Source organism: Cyprinodon tularosa, unplaced genomic scaffold (assembly GCF_016077235.1).
Source record: "Cyprinodon tularosa strain WSP-4 unplaced genomic scaffold, ASM1607723v1 ctg66, whole genome shotgun sequence".
In the NCBI taxonomy this organism is placed as follows: domain Eukaryota; kingdom Metazoa; phylum Chordata; class Actinopteri; order Cyprinodontiformes; family Cyprinodontidae; genus Cyprinodon; species Cyprinodon tularosa.
The window spans coordinates 726,113-747,100 of NW_024039407.1; the positions used below are offsets into that span (position 1 = coordinate 726,113).

Below are 20,988 nucleotides of genomic sequence, written 5' to 3' on the forward strand. Positions count from 1 at the left end.
GAGATGAGCCAATCACGATTAGCCAGAAATACCAACTGGTCTCAGTCTATTGTAAAGCAAAGTCAGCACCACAGAAGCAGTCGGAACACTAAGCCCATTTTGAGACCTTCAGTTACTATGCATCTAAACAAAACTAGTTTTATGGCAGGGGCCTGGTTTTTAAAGACAGTCCAGAGTCCTGATGTTAGTCTATCTGACCAGGCTTTGCATTTGGGATCATTGTGTCCAAGATTGTCCTTTGGCTTTTATTTTAGGCAGGTTTAAATGACTGGAAGGTAGTCGATCTTCTAGAGATTCCCTCTGCAATGCACAAGCTCATATAGGAGAGATTGTACCCCACAGCATGATTTTACCACCATGCTTAGGGTTTAACAGAATGCCTTTAGGATCAAGTGTCATTTGGATGCATTTATTTTAACACCAAAGAGCTCCATATTTATCTTTATGTAGTGTTTTTTTTGTCATATAAACACTGAAATTAGCAGGCAAATATGCATATTAAAAAAGAACAATTACAATGTGGCTTTGCTTTCTCTTCTGGTAGGCCTAAATTATAACAATCTTAAAATCACTCTCCTTAATGCAAAGGGCACAGTTTGGTTCCGATGACTGAAATTTGGACAGCTGTTCGACCAACTCCACTAACATTTACAATCAACTTGAAGTGATAATGTAGCATGAGCAGGTGTTCTGCAACGCACCAATCTCAGGTCTGGTACAGTAACGGAACATAAAACTGATGCTTTCATAACCTTGCAAACATCTAGAGCTTATGCAACAAGAGAAACTGGATAGTCAGCATCACTGATTACACAGCCTCCCTGTGTGATGGTACGCTGATAAAGATAGCGTGGACAGCAGCTCCCTTATGACCGAGCCAACGCAATGCCTCAGTTGTAACTCTGGAAAGCGAGAGCAATGTGAACGTGCCCCTTTAGGCATGCAGACAATAACGGATCAGAAACTTCAGGCAGAGTCGTAGGGCAAGAAGCCAGCTCTAAGAACCAGACTGCTCCTCACACACACAAAAAAAGAAACTGAACGAGTGTTCTTTCACAATGAGAACACACCTAGGAGGTACGAGTTTCAGGAACATTCCTGAAAGTTGATGGTGAAGGCCAAGTGATGAGTTTTATGGTCAGGTCGGTATAGCTGCTTGATTTGGACATCCTGTACAGCGTTATCCGATACCGACGCAGGGCACGAGGCTCCTGTCAAGCTTAAAATGGCACCAATTCCTCAACAGTATGTGATGAATGCTTAAGCACCCACTCATTTAAAGCTTTTCCTAACTATAGTTTTTTTTTTTTTTTTTTTTTTTTTTTACACTAAAACAGAATGAGATAATAAAAAAAAAAAAAAAAAAAAGGACTGATTCAGCAGGCCTTGGGGTCTATTGGTTGGAACCAGACCATGGTAGAGTAGTGGGAGCTCTGAAGTTTGGACCAAGGTTGTTCGCCCCTCTGTAGGACAAGAAAAAAATAAAAATGCTCAGTACAATAGAAAAATAAAATGTTGAGTAGAGTGAATTGTATGACTAATTTGGTTGCACATGCGACCAGTTTCTCTCCCCCCCTAATTATTTCTTTTTTTTGTATTTTATTGTCTTCTGTAAAAATCTTTCACCAATTATCCACCTCAATACCTCCACAGAATAAACTCCCAACAGCTCACATGCTTCAAACCAAGTCTGGTTTGTGATGTTTGACATATCATCTCCAACTCTTCCACACATTGTTAAATTTGTCAATCTCCAAACTTATTGATGAATTCATTTTCTCCATAACATACATACTTTACATTACATCAATCCATTCTTCCACTGTAGGTGCCAGAGTACGCCATCTGCTGGATATTGCTTTTTTTAGCGGCCATTAGCAGAATTCTCAACATTTTGTCCTCCTTCCCCCTTTTTAAATTTAGTGTGTCAATATTCCCAAGATATTTAATGTCAAAACAAAGGGGATTTTTTTATTTTTATCCCCTCTTCAACAACTCTTTATTTCGTTCCAAAATTGCTTTATTAAAGCGAGCCCCAGAATAAAAGAAATTGATCAGCTTTTCCGGCACCACAGAATCGCCAGCGCTGGGTACAGGGTCGGACAGGGAACAATTTTTGGCCCTGGCATTTTTCCATCTATGGTGGCCCACTACCGCACGCCCCGCCGAAAAAAAAAAAAAAAAAAAAGAAAAATAGAAGCGCAGTCAAACTGTGCTCAAATGTGAAACACAATATGATTACTCATTGTGGATTAATCAATCATCACACGACAATCACCAAGACTTCTATAATGTGGTTTTACTGGCTTTGGTTATTATCAAGGACACGACAGTGACTGCTGCTGCTTAATGTCCACACTTGCACGAGGCCAGCCAGACACTCACTCACACATACTAGGTCTACAACGTAAGCACGAGTGTTGTAAAACACCAAAATAAAACTATACAATATAAAGCAGGGCTCGATGTTAACCATCCCCTGATCGACCAGGGGAAGTAGTTTTTATTTTTATATGTACACATTCTCACGTAATTTGGAAAAGCTGCATGATTTGAAGGGAATTTGCGTGAATTAGACAAATTTTTTTTGACTTAGCAGGCTAAAAACAACCACAAGGCAAAAAAATGTAAGTACAGTAACACACCCACCAACTATTTTATCCTCCACCCGTTTCACCCACCACCCAGATAACCCTAGATTAAAAATTATCGGTCAGGGATTAGGAAAATTGGCATAATTGTATGCCATGCACACAGTGTAAATATGGCAGTCTTCTGTACAGTGATGCAGGTCATACATAAAAAAATGTAAAAAAAAAAATTCTCTTAGACATTGGAGAGGTGCATTTAAATGATAGAGCTAAACATGTTAAATTGGTGACCTGTTATGTTATTATTATTGTCTTGTTGCTGTATTTATTTTGTCAGGGTAAACTAATCCTGAGTCAGGTAAAAGTCAGGGAATTCTGAAATTATGTAAAACTGTGGAAACCCTGTATAAAATAACTATGTATAATGATTCTCTAGAAAAGTCACATTATATTAATAGTATTATCTTGTATAAACATACCGTGACTCTAAAATAAGTTAAATAAATAAGTTTTTCATTTGTGACATTGACTTGACTTGTGATTTATCTTAAGTTTTTAACCTGTCAAGTTTTTTTTTAGGTTTTTAACATTACAATTTATATTTTTCCAAGCACACAACAGCTTAAAGCAAAGTTTAGTTTGAAAAGAATGTGCAGGAAGGATTGAAAAGCATGTTAACACGGTAATGTAGGCTTGAGTTCATTATCTGACGCATGCATATACACACCAGGAACCTGTAAACTTAAAAAAAATATTGAATTACAAAAAACATTAAAAAAACCAAACATGTTCCATTGAGAGATATATCTATCCATCTATCTATCTACATACATACACACACAAAAAATTAATATTAGGAACTATATTATATTGGCATCTTTCTTCAATTTAAAACTTTATACTGTCTTTTTAACACAATTTACCATTATAATTACCGCCTCTTATGGCCTTATTCAGGGTTTATACAGGAATGAATAACTCAATTTTAACGTTTTTTAATGCTCTTAGAAATCATTTTAATGCCACCAACAGGTACCCGTCGACAGACTGCAGCCATGTCCCGAATTCCTTGTTTCCGACCACTTTTGTTGAAATTTGCAACATAGCCCCCCCTTATCTTTAGTAGCTTTAACAAAATCATTTGTTGTTATTGAACTTGATTGACCTCACACTTAAGAAATTTAACTCTGCATTTAACCAATCCCCTTGGGGAGTAGTGGGCTGCCATTGTGCGGCGCTGGGGAGCAGTGTGGGGTCAAGGGTCTTCCTCAGAGAGCCAGAGTGGAAGTCTGTGGAAGTGGGGCTCAAACTCAGAACCTCAAGATTCCAAGCTCTATTTCCTAACCACTAGGCTACCACTTCCCTTCACATTATTTTAAATGAAAGCCTTAATTATCTGTATGAAAAACAGTAAAAAAAAAAAAGCAAATGAACCTGAAAAGTTGCAGTTTTAAACCCGGTTTTGGTTTAACTACCAAAAGAAATTCAGTCACACCTGTAAAAAACCAGGCTGAAACATTAAGCCTAGAGGCAGGTGAGGGCAATGCTACTACTTACATTTGTTTCAACTTGGAGGTTTCCCCGAACACAAAGGGAGTTGGAGAAGGATCTTCCTCTGCAAAGCAAAATTAAAAGTAGTTAACTTTACATTTTAAAGTTACCAGTTGTTTAAAGAATACTAACTCTGAAGAATTATTTCTCTCATACATCAAATATATGAGAATCTTCATCCAGCCCAACACTGATGTATATCATTACATACAACTAGTTTAATCTCTAAACCTGGTTGTGTTTAAACTTACCTTTGTCCCAGTCCTCAGTTGAGTTTAGGTTTGTCCAAGTATTGACAGGGACATGCCAGCCATGCTCATTCTCTCCTGTCATTTAAATTAATAAACACAAATCAGTCTCAAGGCAAATGAAAGTTTGGGATCAATAACAGAAATAAAATGAACTTGCCATCTTCAGTGTCCACAGATATTTTGTTCATGCAGGTCTCGATGTGATGATCCAGCTCATGCTTGGGAACTAGGTGTCGAGCGTTATATGGACACGTTTTCAGTTTTTTGGCAATTTCTGGGTGATTCTTTGGAAAGAAAATTTCAACTTACCCATCAGTTGCATCAGAACAGTAATTAAATCTATTAATTAAAAAAAAACAATATATTGAAAGTGGGGACAATCCTATTTTGATGCAGAATTGCTGCATACAGGTAGGAGCTATGAAATCTTCACATCATTAACATCAATAACGGTTTGTGGTGGTTTATCCCTTGCTCCAAAATCTCAACTCAATTCCTTTCCACCAGTGCTTGAAGTGTAACTGTTGAAAATGGAAAGAAGGAAGGAAGTCCTCTCCAAAAATTACAAAAATGGAAAGAGGTGTTTAAATTTCCACTGCAACTTTAAGTTTGTTTATTGTCCAAATAAAACATCTTTTTATTAGAATACAAAAATAATAAATGTTTAAAATGGAATGTTTTCATAAAAACCACAATAGCACTTCAGATTTACTAACAAGCCAACCGATCAAACTGCCTACAGAGAAGCGAGCTAAACTTGTGGGATCAGAATAAAACAAAGGCAGGATCTGCTGCCATAGGTGGAAAAACAAGGTATTACCATGAAGGTATTAAAAGGTTGTAGACGAAATATGATTGATCCATTTTCAATACATTTAATCTCATCTGAAGAAACTTTCCACATTGACATAATAGCATAATGAGTTGAGACATTTGAGGAAGATTTAATACCATTTATAATAAGTCTTTAACACAAATGAGGAAAAAGTGCAGAGATGTGAATACTTTTCAGATGCACTAAATTGTACGAGTCAAAAAGTTGATATAAAAAAAAATTCTAAGCTAACCACTGAGTGTCCTTCACTGCAGCATTAGTCGTTTTGGTCCTCTGTTTTCTCTTCTGGCTTTTAATAGCAAATTTTGGGTGAAAATTAAATGAATGATTCCTATAAATTGGAAGACATTCAATTGAAGCTCAGATTCTTTGACGTTTCAAATAATCCATCAGGTGCATCTAAAATTTGATTTCCACCAGAAAACATTTTGAACCTTACCATCAGTTCCCACAACATTACCCTGACTCCAAAACCTATTTCCTACCAACTCACCTTCCTGCACTTAATCAAGTGATAAGGGAAGCGGCAGGACCGGATTTGGTGGTTTGTATCAAAGGGACACTGCAAAAGCCTATCTGGATCCAAGTTGTCTAAAAGAGAAGTGTAAAACAATGGCGTGAAAGCAGACATATGTCTCCATTTAGAAATAATATTGTAACAAGTTCAGTTTTACCATCATTTTCCGCAAGCTGCACTGGTCCAGTGCTGGATCTCATCTTTGGTAGGTTAGCCATGCTGGATGCAGATTGGAGCAACTTATGTTAAAAATAATAAAAAAAAAAAAACTAAAAAAAAACACACAATTTTTAAAAGCAGATATATGTTTCTTCTACTTAATGAACACTTCACTTTTAGGTATGTTAAAATCGTTGAATAAAAAAAAAAAAGTCAGGTTTTAAACTAGGCATGCCCAAAGTTCTTCGTTGAGAGGTTTAATGGCGGTCGGCAAATATGTCGAATGCACATTAGCGCCACCTACCGCGCAGCTGATTCCGGTGGTTGCAGGTGAGCAAAAGCGTGATAATCGGCAATCAATGAAAATCAGCTGCGCTAAGATAGGAAAACCTTTAAAAACTGCTGGACAGCGGCCCTCGGGAACAGAGTTTGGGCATGACTGGTTTAAAATATGTTTTGGCAACAACACCACCATTTTCGGCTTAGGTCCAGCATAAAAGGCGAAATTTTAAATGGGATTTTTTTTCTACCCACCCATCCAAAATGAAATTTTCGTATCTTTTTCTTTGCCTGGAAAGCTTACTTGCCCAGTATCAATTCTCGTAGGACTTCGCGATTATCGTTCTTGGGAAAAGTTCTTCCTTCTAGTCATCCTCCAGAGAAATGGCTAAACTGTTTTCCCACAGCCAAATATGCTAACAACTAGCATCCACACCGCTAGCCGGTTCTTTTTTCGTTATTTACGATTTAACTGCGGTCAGTCACTAGAAATGTAAGCTTTAACTCAGTCTATCAATACTGCTTCTGACAAACTGTGTAAAAGCGTATAAACTCACCATAAAAATAAAATTAAATTTCAACCGGCGTTTCTGGAGTCACAAGAAGTTTAGACGCAGCGAAAGCGCCAGGGTTTATATATCAGCTCTACAGGTCACGTGACCTCAAGACTCGAGAAGCAGTTGGCGGAGGTCTGCACTTTCCGATTGCGTTTCTGTTTTGTTTTTTTATCTTGTAAACTTTTCTTTCAACTTATTAATCACTTAAATGTTACTGAATACAGATGTTTGACATTTTTAAAGTTTAAACATACCTTTAAACCAGAGGTCTTCAACAGGGAGTCCGCGACCCCTAGGGGTTCCACAGAGGTACTACATGGGTGGCGAAAATTTTGGTTGATTAGACTTTTTTTATATTCCCCCCTGCAATTTTGGAATGTCTTTAAATACACGTTAACATAAATTCAACACACTGTAGTAAACAGATACATGGAGGCAAAAGATGTCTTTCAGTCATCGATGCACACATTCAGCGACACACAGGAGCTCTTTCAGGATGGGCACCGTTTAATTCACAACACCTGTCCCATCAACCAGGAATCAGAATCAGAAATACTTTCGTTACATGTCTACACCAATAATATGGGGAAGATTAGGGCCACTGAAAAAAAGGTAACTGATTTTAAAATTTTGTTTCAGTGTATTATGGGGAAAAAGTCAGAATTCTGAGATTAAAGTAAGAATTCTAAGAAAAAAGTCAGAATTCTGAGATTAAACTCAGAATTCTGATTTTAAAAAAAGTCAGAATTCTGAGATTAAAGTCAGAATTCTGATTTTTTTTAAAAGTCAGAATTCTGAGATTAAAGTCAGAATTCTCAGATTACATTCAGAGTCCTGAGGAAAAAAGTCTGAATTCTGAGATTAAAGTCAGAATTCTTAGAAAAAAGTCAGAATTCGGACTTTCTCCCCCATATTAAACTGAAAACAAATTTTAAAATCAGTTAACTTTTTTTTTCAGTGTCACTAATCCTCTTTTGTAGGCAGTGGGCTTATGAGTAGCCTGAACAAAATAAATCAAATCAAAGAAGTATCCTACCATGACTATGAAGCTGATCCCAGAGGGAAATTTGTTCACTATAAGATGGCTACTTTCACCAAGAGAAGGCTTGTAGCTTCATGTTTTTACACAGAACAGTGTAATCATTCATTTACTGTAAAATAAAGTCCTTGTTAGTGGCAGAGGCATAGCCAGAAACATTTTATAAGGGTGGCAAGGCAATAACCAACACTGAAGTGTGGCCTAAAGTGGATCAGCACCAGAACCTTAGGGTCAATCTATACTGATCCAACAGGAAAATGAACAACCACAACAACCATATTTTCGAAATAAAGACAAACTATACTTTCCTACAGCCTTTGCTAAAAAATAGATTAATATATTTAAATATCCATCTAGATAAAAGGTATAGTGGATAAAGTTCTTTCAGGTTTGAGTTATGGGCTGAACATCTTTTCCATTGTCATTACTTACTTACTTTTATCAATGATCATTCTGCATAGAATTGATATTTACAAGTACTAATATCTAAAAAAAATTACTAAGTTTTTATTAGAATAGTTATTAATCTATGATTCTACTGAAGACTGACTTGCATTTTCTCTTTACCCCATAAAACACAAAATCTACTTCTGAAAAGAGCAGGAATTCTTTACTTATTATCTTTAATGTTAGTATATTGTTATAGTATTAGTGAATTATGTAGTCAGTAATGGGCGAAAGACACTGAGCAAGATTTAAAACTGTATGTAGAAAACAGAGATGTATCCTTCCTGGGAAGGTGGCTCTCTGTCCAAGAATCGCCCCTATTTTACGGTAAATTATTAACAGTCAGCTTCCCCTTATCATACCGTCATTACGGTAACCCTTCCTTCCTCCTGTCAAACATGGCGCTGTCCTGCTCCAGGCTGTGCAGCCGGTTGTCTTTGATCCGACTTAGTGGTCTGAGCTCAAACAGGACAACAAATGGCTTTTATCCTCTAGACATTTCCCATCAGTCCAGGTCTGTCCTCAACGTGTGAACCTTTACCATTTATTACCTTCTTTTTAGACGTATATCCATACTGGTCGCTAAGCTAGCTAAACACCTGCTAAATATTGAAACGCTGGGTAAAATTAAATCGCTATAACAGCCGTTGGTTTTATGTTTATTAGTAGATATATTTATCAGAAACGTTTCCCCAGAAGTTCCTTTCTCGATCATATCTTCGTATTCAGCATATCCATTTATATCATCCTAGTGACAAGGTAACATTTGATGTATTGTTTTGTTTTTACGTCACAGGTTACCTTTGTGCAGATATTACACTTCCTCTAATGTCAGACGAGGTATTGGACGGTATGTTTCCTCCAGACTCCAGCGGGCAAATGCCAAATATGAAGGCTTCCTTAAAAGACGCTTTCCTCGATTTTACCAGCTTCATCACACCTTTGTGCAAGGTAAGATTAAAGATTACTCACCTGTGACATCTCTGAAACTCCATTAGTCTGGGTGTACTGCTGGTCTGTGTTTAGATGTTTACGTCTTATCCTAAAGGTTCTCAGCCTTCCCAGGTGAGCTGCGGAGGTGGAATCATTATGTGGGTTTGCTTTTTCTTCATCAGATAGCTCAGTATGGATGATTGTATGGAACATCGGGATATATGTAGGAAGGAAACATCTTAGATTTGAAATCCAGATATTTAAGGCAGGCCTGTGGTATAGCAGCTGTTGATTTATACTGCTGGATTAATATAAGAATATTTATGTATGTTTTGGATTATTTTGAAAAAAGAAAGTCTCTGTGGAGCCATGTGATAGCAGAGTACCACAGGAAGCCTAATCATGTTAGGTTGTTTGGGCGTCCAATAGTTCTGCCCATTCAAAATACAGGCACATCTGTGACAGAACCGATACTTTAGGTTATTGTTTCACAAAATTCACAACCATTAGGATGAAACGTAATGATTGAGCGTTTATGCTCCATATTATAGTTCTGTTATTAGCCATCCTAAGTATGTTTTATTCAATCTAGAGCCTGTTTCAATCATATTCAGTGGACTCGTATGTAAAGTTTATAGATGTTAAGGTTTTGTTTACACAATCAAAGATGAGTAGAGCAATCTAAATATAACTTTATACTAACATAATGAGTGTTAAGTCGAAGTGGATCTAGTCTTAAAAATACTTACCTCTTTCTTTACATTTGTATTCATTGTATGCATTGAACTATGTATAACTGCATGTAACAAACAAAGTGTCCGCTTTACCCATCTCAAACATATTCTTTATTATTTTTTACTTAACACTAGGTAAAAGCAAAGCGCATGATGTGATATTAAAGATCTGTTGTCTATTTACTGTAGTTTAGCATGGCTTACTAATGTCTTTGGCAAGGCTAGCGTGGCTCTTCCCTCGAACTATTTAAGTTCTATGCGTCGCCATTGAGCTTTGAAATGGTTGCCCAATGTCGCCATTGTCAGAACTCTTATCTCTGACTTTTAGTAAATCATCATATGTCATTAAACAAGTTTAAAACTTTAAAACATAAATTTATTGTGCAATCTGAATATGTTTTAAAAGGCTAAAACGTGAGGAAAAAACAAAAGCAATGTTCAGAAATGCCACTTAAGATGTTCTAAATGGAGCTTAGAGGGTTTTTTTCTTTTTAAATGCAAAAATGTATATATATTTTCTCAACATTTTTGGCTTAATAACTTATCTGAACTCAACTTTTTGAGTCTGGATACACCATTTATGGATTATTAGATTATTTGACTATTATTTCAGTAATCGATTCATGCCATTTATTGTTTCAGCCCTACTGCAGGATGACCATTTAAAATGTTGAACCTTTTAAGTAGAGCTATAATGAGATGGTTAAGATAAGTGAATCTGAATCCTTCTAAGGACCCAACTGTCCTGTGTGTTTCTGGTGTTTCCCTGCTGCCACAAACCTGCCTTCAACAAATGCCACTTTATAATATTGACGATGTTTGACTTCAGGAGTATAAACGCATCTAAAACCAAACATAGGGAGGAGTTAACCAGGACTGAGAATGTGTTAAAAACTAGAAATTTATGAAAAGAAACCTAAATTCAATGGAGAATTAGTGAAAATGTTCAGTACATTCTTCCCTCTGAACATGAATCAGCTAGTATAGAGAACAGATGGCCTCATGGCTGCCTACAGCTGTCCTTGGTGACAACCTTTTATGACTTTGAGCTATAGATAGACTCATGCTCGATTGGGTATTTTTATCCTTTAGTTTCAGGGTAAATATAACTCAAAACAAAAGTAAATCCTCCGTCAATTCTCGTTTTATATCTTTGTTTAAAGGGAAACCACCTAACTTGGTAAACAATGTGTATTCGATTAAAAAAATAAAACCCAATGAAGATTTGCTCTTGTCCTCCTCCTACCCCTGTCTGTCTGACTTTTTTAAGGATTCAAGATGCTGTTCCAAGATGCCAGAGATGCAAGGAGGATAAAAGCCAAAATGCTGGTCGATGGAGTGAAATTCCAGGATTTGCATTACAGGGAGATGGAAAAACTGAGACAGGTGAGCTTGTCTTCTTAAAGAACCTTTGAGCTTTTTATGTTAATGGTTAGGTACCTACAGGAGGCCTATAAAAACATTTCGCTGGAGGGAAATTTAGTTCAGGATGTTTTTTGTCTTTTTTAAACAAAAATATTATAGTAAAGCCAATTTATTACAAATACTTAATATGATATGCTGGTTGAAAAAGAAATCAAACAACATGAACATGCAACACGGCAGCAACACAGAGGGCCGATCAGATTACTCTAGCACCGGTTTAACAGTTAGAATAACAACCATTCTATCAAGCTCAGTGGTGGTTTTTACATCCATGCTGTTTGCATAGTTTCTGGCTTAGTTCCTTTTGTGAATTGTCGGTTGTTGTTTTTTTCACTTGCATGGTCAAATATACATATTTTGTGGGTTTCCAGCCAGGTAACTATGTTATAACCACAGCCTTCCTGATGAAAGCTCTCCCTGTCATAACATCATAATATTTTGAATCAAAATGAAACTGAATAATAGTTTTTGGACCAAAGGAAGAAGTTGGCACACAGCTTACCCATCACACAGCTTTAGTTAATACAGCTAGAAGCCACCAAATATACTGGAATTCTGGTTTTAGTGATGGACTCAGACCTGAACTTTCAGAGGCTGATCAAGACCGTTACAAAGTTTGCCTTCTATCACCTAAAGAACATCTCCAGGATTAAAGGACTAACTTCAGCAGTGTTCTGGAAAAACAAAGTTATCTTTAGTAGAATTGATACCCTGAAAGGTGTCTTCACTGGTCTGCATAAAAAGTCCTCAAACAGCTGCAGTTGACCCAGAATGCTGTGACCTGTGTCCTCACTAAAACTAGGAAAGTGGAGCACATCAGCCCAGTTCTGTTAGTCTATAAATCACTGAATGGCTTACTACCAAAATACATTACAGACGTGCTGCTAGCGGAACAACCACCCAGGCCCCTTTTAGGTCTTCTGGCTCATTATGCTCCACTAATCTAAAACACACTGCCGGAAAACTGTTAAAGTGCTGAAATTATAATTTGCTTTAAGCTCAAATAAAAAAAACTTACTTTAGAGTGACCTTTGATTATATTATCTAAACATTATTTCTTAAAGGTATAGTGGAGGATTTTCGCAAATTTGTTAAAAGACCCGCCCTCTCCACTTAAAAAAAAAGCATATGCATAACGCTGTACCTGCTCCTGAGATGGAACGCCTATTTAACGTGTGCGAGAGCATGCACAAACCCATTTCTCCTCGTCCACGCTGTGTTTAAAAGTCACTGCTTGTGTTGCTCATAAAAGCTTACTTTCCAAAAGATTTGCAATTTTTCCACTATGTAAGACTCTCCAACGGTAAGTGAAAATGAGGATGAGCACATAGGATGGCCTAGGAGGACCTTAGTATTTAATTTTATAATGTATTTTTTGTCTTTTAAAATGATTTTACTACTTCAGTTTCTTTATTTGGTTCCTGGTTTTAATTCAGATTTTTATATTTTTCGGGGGGTGGATCTTTGTTTGCTTTCATCTGTTTCCTTCCTTTTGTTTTTGACATTGACACACCTGCCTTTTATAGCTAATTGAGATTAAATAATATTTCTCTATTCTAAATAACTGAGAAGCACTGACATAATACACATGGCCTTCATTTGCACTTAGAGGAACAGCCAATCAAATCTTATCTTTCCTTAGGTGAAGAACCTCACCACATTCTCTACAACCTTTCAACATCCAGAAAGATAATGCACTTAATTAATTAACTGCACTTAAACAGCAGCACTATTGAAAGCGACTGTAGAGGAAACAACCTTACAATGAAAAACACTTTTACAAACCCTTGACAACAGAGCCCCCTGGTGGCAGCATGCTGTCACTGTCTCTGCTACACTGAGAAAATGCCTGGGATGGGATCCGGTGTTTTTAATATGCCATAAAAACTGTGTAGATCTGACTTCATTAAAGCCATATCCACACAGAAAATTAAGAAAATCTCTTTAAGGTCTTTAGCAATTATGTGTATTTGTGGTTGAGTTGTAATGTCCCAGAAATTTAGGAGCAAGTGGGCAAAACCTGGAATGCTGAAACTGCTCCTTCCATAACAAGCTGGATAGAAATATAAAAAAGAAATGCAACTTTTTAAATGCACATAGATAACAATCTAATTTATATATATATATAAGCAGAAATATATTAGAATAGTTATGGTATTCTCATAAGATTATAACATTAAACTAAATGTGCTTACAAATGAATTATCTCAGTGCTGTTCGTTTCATAGCTGGTTGACCTTCATGAGCTTCATGCAGTTTCTAATAGAAATTATCCTTTTTTTCTTAATTAAATTCAGTGTTTATTGATCGCCGTCATATCTTTTATTACACACTAACTTTATCTATGCTTCAGTTTCGCAGAGACCTAATAAAGGCCATCCCACTCGTGGTCATATCCATTCCTCCTTTTGCAAACTACCTGGTTTTTATCCTGATGTAAGTTTTTTTTTTTTTTATTCCTTCTTTTCATTGATTTGACCAATGTTTGTGCATAATTGTGCCTTTTTCTGTTTGACTGTCCTGTTCACACTCAGGTACTTTTTCCCTCGTCAGCTTCTGATTCCTCATTTCTGGACCCCCCAACAGCAGCTGGAGTTTCGGAGATTCTATCATTCCTACAGGGCACAGCGCCACCAAGCAGTGCTCAAAGAGCTCGAGTATACAAGCCACCAGGTGAAAAATGGTCACCTGCGAGGTCTTTTGAAGAATCTCTGTGCTAAGGTAAGAAAATGCATCACACAGTTCCAGTGGAAATCCCACTAGAGTTTAACAAACACTTCATGGATACGGTTGCAATGCTGTGATGGAAAACAGTTCTGACTTTACTAACAAACATTAAATAGATGGGGTCTAAAGGATGATATGGGGACATGGTAACCTTCAGTTATAAGTTAGCGTTACAAGATTTGCCCCATAATCCCTGGGATGAATGTGGGTCATCCTCTACATATTTAATAATTCCTAAAAAGAAAAAAATACTCTTTCAGGTCCTTTTATGCTTCAGGAGTTATCAATTATTAATATGAACACCCTAGAAACTGTAACAGACTTGTAAGGTGTTGCATTCATTAAAGAAATAACTTAAGTTGTATTTCTTTAAAAATATTCTCAGGGGGAATCATTAACTTTGCCCTTGTGATTTTTTTTTAAAGGTTTTATTAAAACATTTAATTCTGAACATGTTTTTCCCACTGATTAAAAGTAAACAAACCTTTGTCATACAGCGCCTCCGCAGTAAAAGATGTTTTGTTATTGCATCTCTTATCCAGGATGACGAGAAATGTATCTGATGCTGCAAATCTTTAGACTGAATGTCGTCTGCAGCTTTGTCTTGACCAGGACTCATTTCTGTGCTCATTCAGGTGCAAAGTGGAGGAAATCCTAAAGTTTCTGAAATCCTTGCAGTCAAAAGCCTGTTCTCTGGAGCCCCGCTGGCTGTAGACGCACTGAGGAGTAATCATATGGTCAGTAAACACTGACAGTTTTCCTCAGAAATCCACCTTCACTCTACTGAACACGTGTATGTTTATGGGTAATCAGAGATACATCAGCTCCCTCCTCTTCCTGACGCCTCGTCTCCCTGGCTTCCTGATTGGCCGGCGACTGAACAGCCACGCCCTGGAGCTGCTCCAGCTGGATCGAGCCCTCAGCCGACTGGGCCCGCACCAGCTGACTGACTCAGAACTGAGACAGGTTGGCAACGCTGTATTTTTATTTTCACAAGCTAAAACTGTTTCACAGGATGATGTAAGACTTTCCTCTTGCAGGCTTGTTATGTAAGAGGAATCAATGCCGACAGTCTTGGAACCAACCAGTCTCGTGAGTGGTTGTCCCAGTGGCTTCAGGTGTCATCTGCATTGAAAGGTTTGTGTTTTTACACTTCTCTTTTTTTCCAATACTCAAATGTCTTGATGTGAAGTGTTTTAGTTATGTAAACTTCATGTTCACTGAAAACCACACTGTCTGATAGGACTATATAGTGTTTAAACTGTGCAAATAGATGGAAGTTGCATTTTTAGTGGCAGCAAGACTATTTAGACATTTTTTTTGAAAATGGTCTGCTTCTAAGGTCTGACGGTTTAGTCTCTTTATTGCATGTCTTCTGCCTCATTTCCTGTTTGTTAGCTTTAAAAAATAAAGCCCAGTAAAGCTACATGAATAAATTGTTCCCAGAATCCCTGCTATCCTAGCCTGGCGTAGACCTACTCAATTCTAGTCAGAATATGAGTCTGATACTGCTCCATAGAGCTGTGATTATGGGGCGTGTTTTGAACGAACCAGGAAAAAAAATGCCTCTGCACTCAATTGGATAGACCTACAACCAATAAGAGCAACGGAGTGTGTGACGTATGTTAAGCGATACATAGTTGTTGTCAACAAAAATCAAAGCGTGCAGTTGCACGCCTAGAATAAGAAGATGAGCCTTGATCGCGTTTCTCTGTTCCTCTTTTAAAATTAATTTGCTGTCGATATCTTCTAGAACAGACCTAATAGCAGAATCTACATACACTATATTGCCAAAAGTATTTGCTCACCTGCCTTGACTCACATATGAGCTTAAGTGACATCCCGTTCCTAATCCATAGGGTTCAATATGACGTCGGTCCACCCTTTGCAGCTAGAACAGCTTCAACTCTTCTGGGAAGGCTGTCCACAAGGTTTAGGAGTGTGTTTATGGGAATTTTTGACCATTCTTCCAGAAGCGCATTTGTGAGGTCGCACACTGATGTTGGACGAGAAGGCCTGGCTCTCAGTCTCCGCTCTAATTCATCCCAAAGGTGTTCTATCGGGTTGAGGTCAGGACTCTGTGCAGGCCAGTCAAGTTCATCCACACCAGACTCTGTCATCCATGTCTTTATGGACCTTGCTTTGTGCACTGGTGCACAGTCATGTTGGAAGAGGAAGGGGCCAGCTCCAAACTGTTCCCACAAAGTTGGGAGCATGGAATTGTCCAAAATGTCTTGGTATGCTGAAGCATTCAGAGTTCCTTTCACTGGAACTAAGGGGCCAAGCCCAGCTCCTGAAAAACAACCCCACACCATAATCCCCCCTCCACCAAACTTTACACTTGGCACAATGCAGTCAGACAAGTACCGTTCTCCTGGCAACCGCCAAACCCAGACCCGTCCATCAGATTGCCAGATGGAGAAGCGCGATTCGTCACTCCAGAGAACGCGTCTCCACTGCTCTAGAGTCCAGTGGCGGCGTGCTTTACACCACCGCATCCGACGCTTTGCATTGCACTTGGTGATGTATGGCTTGGATGCAGCTGCTCGACCATGGAAACCCATTCCATGAAGCTCTCTGCGCACTGTTCTTGAGCTAATCTGAAGGCCACATGAAGTTTGGAGGTCTGTAGTGATTGACTCTGCAGAAAGTTGGCGACCTCTTCGCACTATGCGCGTCAGCATCCGCTGACCCCGCTCCGTCAGTTTACGTGGCCTACCACTTCGTGGCTGAGTTGCTGTCGTTCCCAAACACTTCCATTTTCTTATAATACAGCTGACAGTTGACTGTGGAATATTTAGGAGCGAGGAAATTTCACGACTGGATTTGTTGCACAGGTGGCATCCTATCACAGTTCCACGCTGGAATTCACTGAGCTCCTGAGAGCGACCCATTCTTTCACAAATGTTTGTAAAAACAGTCTGCATGCCTAGGTGCTTGAATTTATACACCTGTGGCCATGGAAGTGATTGGAACACCTGATTCCAATAATTTGGATGGGTGAGCAAATACTTTTGGCAATATAGTGTACCTCAACTCTCCAGCGGCAGCCATTGTTGTTGTCGCCCAAGGTGACTTGGTTGATTACGTTACTGTTGATCATCTGTCCATCATCGTATAAAGCCCACCCTGAAAATTTGATTGGCCCGCCAGATATTGTGCGAGCATACTCGCGCTACTATTGAGCAATGCCAGACCGAACTTCCCGACCTCAATTGTTGTGGGCGGGACTAAGTTCGGAATGGCACCCAGGCTACTGCTATCCCACTCCAAATAGAAATCTACTAAAGCAAACATGGAAGATTAAACCTGTTAACACACTGTAAAAACGCAATTCAATTGTATAGTAAGTTAATAGGTTTCTTAGACACTCTGAAATATATATAGTTTTCCTTCTTATCCATTGTGATCCTTTTCTCTCTTTTTTTATTTATTTAATTAAAACCAGCACCTTTGATGGCAGCAAGGCTTCTGACACCTCATCCACCCCATTTATATTGTCTGTTTTGTCTTGCCTTAGACCAGCTGTACCAAAACTAAAATTATTTTTTTTTGGGGTTCAATAAAACATTTTTTTAAATTTAAATTAAAAGTATTGTGGAACCTGAAAAGCTGTTTTACTCTTCATTTCAGCTTAGGTCCAACACTACGCTTAAAAGGTTGATTGTTAAGAAAAAAAAAAAAAAAGAAGACATTTGCTGGAACTAAATAACTCCAAACCACCTCTGGTACTGTTTTATACCCAAAAAGGTGCAACAGACTTTGAAAAGGCTGCGACTCCAAAATTAGCAAAGGCAGTGGACCCATTAGTTTCTACATAAGGTAAAATATGGGGGTGGACAATGCGTTTCATTTTACAAGAGGATGGGAGGGAACCCATTTTTACAACATGGATCTACAACTATCTCACTGAGAGGTCCAGGATGTAAAGTACTACCGAGCCGCAGGAAATTATACCATCTCACTTTCTCTTCATGCCATTCCGGGACATTCCATATTCAGAAAGGTTATGATGATGAGGTCATTTTGACATGTGTGAAGGAAGTGGAATAGAGAGGAAGATACAGAATGGAGCAGGAAAAATGGCCATTTCCTGATGATTGTGGACTTTGGAAGGAAATCCTCCCATAAACCAATCAACATTGCTGGAGTGGAGAGGACATTGAACTTGTAAAAAATTGGAAATATTTGAAAGTCTATCTTGTTGACAGACGTGTCATGCCAGTTGCCGTTTACATGACAGTTTATGCTCAGAGGAGAAGCCACAGCAAGAGACTCCTATTCCCTCACTACTGAACGGAGCGCTTTAAGGGATCTTTTGTTCAGTCTGTCAGAACATAGACACTTTTAGCAATATTGTTAATAACTTTCTAATGTGTTGCTCACAAAAAATCTGAGTTTCTCTTGTGGGGTTATAATAAAGTCTCTATACGTCTAGCCACAACTGTAAAGATACCAAACAGTTTTGCAGTTAAATTTAGAAAAGTAAAAATATTTCAATTCCTGCTGCTAGCAGAGGGTTTTTATTGCATGTGATGGTTGGCTTGAATAATAACATGTCAAGTTATTCTGTGGTGGACATTTTTAGAATAAAAATAAATGTTATCAGAAATGACTAAAGATCTAATCCAATACGAACAGAAGTATGAATCTTTCTAAGATCCAGATGTTTCCAAAAGTCACTGAATGTGACAGGGTGGGGCTGCACCCCTTAATTTTTATGATTTGAAAGAATGAGAACTGAATGGCATTCCAGTAAAATTATATTTTAATTTTACTAATTATATTAGTAAAATGTTTCTCTCTTCATCAAAGAGAACAAGCAAAAATAAGGAGCTATCTTTACTCCGATTAGATGGCAAACTATTTTTCCCAGCAGCTAATCCAGATAGTTGATGAGACGAGTTTGGAAACTAAGTGTCTAACAGGTTAATTTTGGGATTATATTATGTGAACATTTCTGTAACTACATTTTGAAACTCCTCTGAAGAGGTTAACCAGTCAGGATGACGGCAACTCTAAAATATTCTCTCCCATCTTAGAGCATAAATATGGTGGATCAGTAGAACCAGGAACTGCTTTTTAACTTTTATTCTCTTTCTCAAAATTCAGATTATTTTATAATTAAAGAAGGAAATACTTTGAGCTGAATAAATGTTTAATCTTTTATTGGCTGATTTATTAGTATGTTTGTGTGGACCAGGTCAGGTAAGTGGATCAAATCAGATAAAATGTTAGTGTTGGTGAATTTATCTACTGTTGTGGTTGGTAGTAGCAGACACTGCTTTGCACATATATATATATATATATATATACTGAACTTGGAAGAATAAAACCTCTGTGCATGCGCTCTGCATGTTCCTCCCTGTCTTTAATTTTAATCGTATTTCTACCCTAACTTTCCACATGTATTTTTCTCTATTTTTATTTTGCAGATTCAGAGGTATCACTTCTTTTGCACTGCATCGTACTTCTGTCTGCAAACTACCCCAGCGCCCCAAGCCGCAACTGACAGGAAGCCTGCTGCAGTGATTATGGCCATTTTTGTGTTGCATTGCTCAACTTCCTGAGAGTTTTCAGTATCTCCTTACTGCAAAAGGAAAAAATATATTTAAAAAATTTCCTTTCGAGATAAGGTTAAAAAGAAAAAATGCAACAGGACATTGATGCTTACCTGAAGGAAAAAACACGGCCTGTGCAGTCAGATTTTCATTTGAAAATATGATGTTAGTGTCTTTATCAGACAGAAAAGCTGCTTTTGTTTGCAGATTTGAACCTTAGCAGGAAGTTTTATTCCAATTGATGCACTTAACTAGTGCACCTGGCAAAATATTTATACCCCTTTGATTTTTTTTTATTTCCTTGCTTTATAACCACAGACCCTAATTGACCTTATTAGTATTTTAAGTCATAGACCAAGACAAAACGGCACATGGACATTGAGCAAAATAGATGCAGTCACTGTAGATAATTTTTGCAGAATCTCAGATTGAATATAGATCTGTGCAAATAAATTTTTCATTCCCAGCCTTTGTCCCTAAAATACCCCTAAAATGTGTCCTGTTAGCTGCTCTGTGGATCTCATCTCAAGTTCCTGACCATATCTTGGTCTGTTTGCAGTTATGCTGTCCTCATTGGTTGACAGATTAAATGCCGCTCCATTAGTTGTGGGATATCGTTATATAATCCAACCCTATGTTAAGCCTCTCTCTGACCCGTCTACACTGTTCTTTATTGTTCATTATTTGGTTTGGCTTCTCTAATGTCCTCTAATGAACCTTTGAGTTCAGGACACCACATCTGTCTGTAAAGTCACTTTTGTGCACGAATTTTGTAGGATCTTAGTTATACTGGATTTTATTTAGGGGAGTAAAAAGCTGAAAACATGTAACCCATCCTTTCTAGATTTTTATTAGTACTTTCTACTTTGAACTGTGTATGCCTCTACTTCCTCTTTACAGCTATGCAGCACTTTTAGGCTGTGTGTCACATAAATTCTGTATAAAATAAACTAAACTTTGTGGTTTTAATATGACAAAATGTAAAAAAAGTTAAAGGGGTATTAGTATTTTTTGAAGGCACTGCATAGAAACTTACAATCTTTTGGGTAAAGCATTTATTCTTCCTGTTTTTCAGGTTACTGCTGCTTTAAATGTTAGCATAGCTTCTGCTTGTTGTTGCACAGCTATAAATGCAAGTTAGCGAAACGGCAATGATTCTACTTGAGAAAAAAAATAATGGAGCAGATCAGTGCTAAGAAAGGGTAAGAAGAGCTTTTATGTCTGTATTCAGAATATACGGACCTTTTTTCTGGTGCTCTTACCTCAATTTGTGCTTTTTTGTTTCCAATATCAGTACATGACAAAGCTGTTCAGAAAACTATAGAATGAACACTTCTCTTTTTTTCATTAAAAAAACAGCAGTAAATTACTCAAGAAATATG

General features: G+C 37.7%; 2 protein-coding genes across 5 annotated transcripts; one reads left to right on the forward strand and one right to left on the reverse strand.

Annotated features, from left to right (window-relative positions):
* Nucleotides 1–1,345: 1,345 nt before the first annotated feature.
* On the reverse strand, nucleotides 1,346–7,039 carry zgc:56699 (uncharacterized protein LOC405758 homolog). Of its 4 annotated transcripts, none has more exons than XM_038309421.1 (7): nucleotides 6,995–7,039; nucleotides 5,903–5,984; nucleotides 5,722–5,819; nucleotides 4,551–4,677; nucleotides 4,394–4,468; nucleotides 4,149–4,206; nucleotides 1,346–1,463 (listed from the first exon to the last, which is right to left on the reverse strand). In XM_038309421.1, the coding sequence occupies exons 2-7, from the start codon at nucleotides 5,961–5,963 to the stop codon at nucleotides 1,394–1,396; spliced, it is 489 nt and encodes a 162-aa protein (XP_038165349.1). In that variant the 5' UTR covers nucleotides 5,964–5,984; nucleotides 6,995–7,039; the 3' UTR covers nucleotides 1,346–1,393. The 4 variants fall into 4 exon arrangements, with proteins under 4 accessions (XP_038165349.1, XP_038165347.1, XP_038165350.1 ...); XM_038309419.1 differs by lacking the exon at nucleotides 6,995–7,039 and adding an exon at nucleotides 6,741–6,839; XM_038309422.1 differs by lacking the exon at nucleotides 6,995–7,039 and adding an exon at nucleotides 6,741–6,801 and having other exon boundaries at nucleotides 5,903–5,964.
* Nucleotides 7,040–8,603: 1,564 nt separating this feature from the next.
* Nucleotides 8,604–19,644, forward strand: letmd1 (LETM1 domain containing 1). The gene is made up of 9 exons (XM_038309349.1): nucleotides 8,604–8,740; nucleotides 9,023–9,177; nucleotides 11,164–11,279; nucleotides 13,672–13,754; nucleotides 13,853–14,039; nucleotides 14,681–14,782; nucleotides 14,859–15,011; nucleotides 15,086–15,182; nucleotides 19,481–19,644. Exons 1-9 carry the CDS (start codon nucleotides 8,625–8,627, stop codon nucleotides 19,555–19,557), a joined length of 1,086 nt encoding a protein of 361 aa, XP_038165277.1. The 5' UTR covers nucleotides 8,604–8,624; the 3' UTR covers nucleotides 19,558–19,644.
* Nucleotides 19,645–20,988: the final 1,344 nt, after the last annotated feature.

Coding starts and splice junctions, on each gene's coding strand:
- zgc:56699 (XM_038309419.1), bottom strand. Junction 4,469..4,550: donor ATCTGTGGACACTGAAGATG/GCAAGTTCATTT, acceptor TTTAAATGACAG/GAGAGAATGAGCATGGCTGG. Junction 4,207..4,393: donor AACTGAGGACTGGGACAAAG/GTAAGTTTAAAC, acceptor TTTGCTTTGCAG/AGGAAGATCCTTCTCCAACT.
- letmd1 (XM_038309349.1), top strand. CDS start 8,625: ATGGCGCTGTCCTGCTCCAGGCTGTGCAGCCGGTTGTCTTTGATCCGA. Junction 14,783..14,858: donor CACTGAGGAGTAATCATATG/GTCAGTAAACAC, acceptor ATGGGTAATCAG/AGATACATCAGCTCCCTCCT. Junction 15,012..15,085: donor CTGACTCAGAACTGAGACAG/GTTGGCAACGCT, acceptor TTCCTCTTGCAG/GCTTGTTATGTAAGAGGAAT.